The sequence below is a fragment of the Corapipo altera genome, unplaced genomic scaffold, assembly GCF_003945725.1.
Source record: "Corapipo altera isolate COAL_440 unplaced genomic scaffold, ASM394572v1 60821, whole genome shotgun sequence".
Lineage (NCBI taxonomy): Eukaryota > Metazoa > Chordata > Aves > Passeriformes > Pipridae > Corapipo > Corapipo altera.
In genome coordinates, this window is record NW_020886874.1 from 1,335 (window position 1) to 5,281 (window position 3,947).

A 3,947-nucleotide genomic window follows, 5' to 3' on the forward strand; every position below is an offset into this window, starting at 1 on the left:
CCCCTGAGGGGCTGGGGGGCACCAGGAACCCCCCCTGAGGGGCTGGGGGGCACCAGGAACTCCCCTGACAGGTTGGGGGGCACCGGGAACCCCCTCAAGGGGGCTGGGACTCGTTGGGGGTCACCGGGAGAGAAGTGGCTCCTCCCCGGGGGTCGGGCTGGGGGGGCTGTCAGGGGGCTTTGGGGGGCACCGGGAACCCCCTTGAGGGGTTCTGGGGGGCACTGATGGGTGGGGGGGGACCAAGGAATTTTTGGGGAGGGGGGGGTCTCACACAGAGCCCACGTGGAAATTGGGAGGGGTGGGGCGTGGTCATCCTTAGCTCCGCCCCCTTTCAGCCCCTCCCATCACCGCCCACCCCCAACTTCTTGGGATCCCCCCCCCCCGGCCTTTGTGACCCCCTTAAACCCACTTTTCACCCCCAAACCTACCCAAGACTCCCCCAAGCCCATCCCTGACCCCCCCAACTCCCACACTCATCACTGCCCCCGATCCCATCCCAGACCCCCCATGACCCTCTTCTGACCCCTTCACACCCACCCAGACCCCCCAAAACCCATCCAAGAGCCCCCTAAAGCCCCCCCAACCCACCCCTGACCCCTCCTGACACCCTTGTGACCCCCCAAACCCACTCCAGACCCTCCTAAAAATCTCTCCAACCCCCCAAACCCTTCACACCCAACAAAACTCCCCAAAACTCATCCAAACCCCCCTCCAACACCCCACACCCACTCATCACTCCCCCAAACCCCATCCCACCCTCCTCCTGACCCTCTTGTAACCCCTTTAGACCCCCCAAAACCCCCCAACACCCACCCAAACCTCCTCCAACTCCCCGATATCCACCTGTCACCTCCCCAAACCCTCCAGTGACCCCTTCAGACCCCCGCAAACCCCATCTAAACCCCCTCCAGCTCCCCGATATCCACCTGTCACCTCCCCAAACCCTCTTGTGACCCCCTCAGACCCCCCCCAGCACCCCCTCCGGGCCCCCCCGGGCCCCCCGCACTCACCGTGACGAACACCACGTTGTGCGGGAACTCGGCGGCCCCGGGCCCGTCCGGGGGGGAGCTGCGGGGCCGCGATGGGGCCCCGGCTGGCCAAGAGCGCGGCTGGAAACCCCCTCCTCTCCCCTCCCTGCCCTTCCCCGAGCCCCTCGGACAGGTAGTGGCGGATGTTCTGCCGCGCCGAGCGCACGAGCCGCCCGTCAATGTCCAGCCCCACGACCCTGCTGGGCCCCCAGCGCTTGGCGATGCTCAGGGTGAGGTGCCCCACGTTGCACCCCACGTCCAGCACCTCCTTGCCCGCGAACCACTCGGGGCGCAGCGCCCGCAGCCGCGAGTCCTCCACGTCGGGGTTGCGGTACCCGTAGTACTTGCAGTAGTTCCCGTACTGGAATTTGCGCTCCTGGCGCCGCGGCGCCTTCCCCGGGGGCTTCCCCGCTTTCTCCTGCGGTTTCTCCTGCGGGGGCTTCTCGTGGTTTTGGGCGGGAGGGGGGGGCGGCGGGCGCGGCCCCTCGGATTTGCTGCAAGTCCGTCGGCGCTTGCGGTGGCGGCCGGTGGGGCCGGGCTCGGGGGGCTCCTCGGGGCCGTTACCGCCGGCGTTATTCCCGGCGCCGCCGACATTGCTCCCGGCGCCGCCGCCGTTATTCCCGGTGCTGCTGGCGCTGTTCCTGGCGCTGTTGGCCCGCTGCTGCCCGCGGTGCCGGTGCCTCCTCCGGCCGCTCTTGGCGGGGCTCGCCAGCCGCACCTCGGGCCCGTCGTCGCCGGGCGCGTTGAGGCTCAGCGGGTCCGTGATGTCCCTCGGCACCAGGATCTCCACGGGGTCCCGGCCCCGCGCCGGCAGCGGCGAGGACTGCGGGGTGCGCGCGTTGAGCGCCCGGCTCACCTCCTCGTCCAGGAGGCTGTTGAGGTTGAGCGGGTCGAAGATGTTCCCGCCGAGCAGGAACTCCGAGGGCAGCACCGGACCGCACTCCGAGGCCGCGCGGCGCCGCCGCTTCCACGCCGGCTGCTTGGCCCCGCAGCTGCTGCGCCGCTTCCCGCCCCCGCCCCCGGCGGCGCGGAGGCCGTTGCGGGGCCGGGGGGTCTCGGGGGGTCTCTGAGGGGCCGCGGGGGGCGGAGGCGGCGGAGGCGGCACCAGGAAGGCCTCGGGCGCCGCCGCCATGGCGGCCCGGCCCGCGCCTGCGCGCTGCGCGGCGCCGCCCCCGCGCATGCGCCGGGGACGCGCGGGGAAGGGAGGAGCCCCCGCGGAGGTTCCGCTCTCGCCGCGTCCGAACCGCGATGGACGCGCTGCGCCGGCCCCGCCGCGCTTATATAGGGGAAGGGGCGGGGCTTAACGGGGAGCACGCCCCGAAAAGGGGAGGGGCGGGGGAGCGCGGCCAATGGAGAGGGAGACCTCGCGCGCGGCGGCCAATAGGAGGAGGTGGTCTGGTGGGGGGGCTTGATGGGGTGGGGCTGTCCTCGCAGAGCGCCTGCCCGAAACGCTCGTGCGGCGGAGGGGGGGCAATGGCGGCGGCACGGGAGGAAAGGAGGGAGAGGGGGGAGAGGCGATGAAGGGTTTGGGCTGCACGGGAAAAGGGACGGAAGGAAAGCGGCGGGGAGGCGGAGCGGGCGCGCGGCGCGGAGAGAGATGAGGGGGCCTCGAGGAAGCGCGGAGGGTGCCGGGAGTTGTAGTCCACAGGGACGACGGAGCGCCTCACCGCTTTCTCACCCCCCGCTCGATTATTGCGCTGATGTTCCCTCCGTGTCTGAGCCGCGCGCTGACGGCGTCGCCTCGGCCGTGACGCCACAGAACCGGCCGTTCGTCCCTTCCCAGTAACGGGAACAGCGAGAACAACGCGCGGTTCTCGCCGCGGCCGCCAGGGGGCGATCCCTGCGCTTCCTTCCCGTGAAATCTCGCGAGAGCCGCGAGAAATCTCGCGCCGGGCCCGCGCCGTTTCTCGCGCTACCTTTCCCGCCATTTCCCCCCCTTTTCACGCGGGGGGGGTGGTCACGTGACCTCTTTTTTCCCGCCTCCGTTTTCGCGCCCAATCGCCGGTCACGTGATCCCCCCACCGCGAGCCCCGTTTTGAGGTAAAACCCCCCAGAATCGGTTAAAAAGAAGCCCCAAACCCCCTCGGAACTCCCCACGCCCCCCCCCAGCCGCCTCCACAGGAGCCTCGGAGCCGCTTATGGGTGGATTTCGAGGGGAGTTTTGGGTGACTTTTGGGGACTTTTTTGGTTTGATTTTGAGGTTTGTTTGGGTTTTTTGGGGTTTTTTTTGGTAGATTTTGGGTTTTTATTGATTCCTCCCCATTTCTCCCCTCAGTTTTTCCCCCTCAGGGACGCTCCACGCGCTGGTTTTTGGGTGGAGTTTAAGGGGGGTTTTCTTTGGGTGGATTTTGGGGGTTATTTGGGGTGAATTGGGTGGATTTCAGTGACTTTTTTTGATTTTTCCCGTTTCCTTCCCCCCTTTTCCCCTCAGGGACACTTCCTCTCCACACACTGCTTTCGGGTGGATTTTCGGGTGAATTTCAAACTGGCGGGTTTTTTGGGGTGGATTTCACTGATTTTTTAATTGATTTTCCCCCCATTTTTCCCCCCCCCTTTTCCCTCAGGGACACTTCCTCTCCACGCACTGCTTCCCGCCCTCCTCGTACTCCTGCTTGGAGATCCACATCTGCTGGAAGGTGCCCTGGCACACACGTGGGGGGATTGGGGTGGTTTTGGGGGGTCCCAGGCGGGGGATCCCCCCCCAGGCCCCCCCAGTCCCCCCAGACTCACGAGCGAGGCCAGGATGGAGCCCCCGATCCAGGGGCTGAAGCGCCGCTCCATCGTGGAATTGCTGGCGATGAGCTTGAGCCGCATGCTCTGGGGAGGGGGGGATACTGGGGGCACTGGGGGGCACTGGGAACCCCTGGGAGTCACTGGGGACAACTGGGGGGTGACTGGGAACCCCTGGGAGTCACTGGG

At 67.7% G+C, this 3,947-nt stretch overlaps 1 protein-coding gene and 1 long non-coding RNA gene across 2 annotated transcripts in view; both read right to left on the reverse strand.

Moving 5' to 3' along the window:
- Positions 1–2,205, reverse strand: part of MEPCE (methylphosphate capping enzyme) — a 3,532-nt gene extending 1,327 nt beyond the window's left edge. The window contains 2 exon segments of the mRNA XM_027632544.1: positions 1,011–1,064; positions 1,066–2,205. Of these exon segments, the coding sequence (XP_027488345.1) occupies positions 1,011–1,064; positions 1,066–2,160 (1,149 nt within the window). The 5' untranslated portion in view covers positions 2,161–2,205.
- A 1,326-nt stretch (positions 2,206–3,531) lies between these two features.
- LOC113941386 lies at positions 3,532–3,908 on the reverse strand. Its single transcript, XR_003525662.1, has 2 exons — positions 3,759–3,908; positions 3,532–3,669 (listed from the first exon to the last, which is right to left on the reverse strand). It is a non-coding gene; the product is annotated as an uncharacterized LOC113941386 (long non-coding RNA).
- Positions 3,909–3,947: the final 39 nt, after the last annotated feature.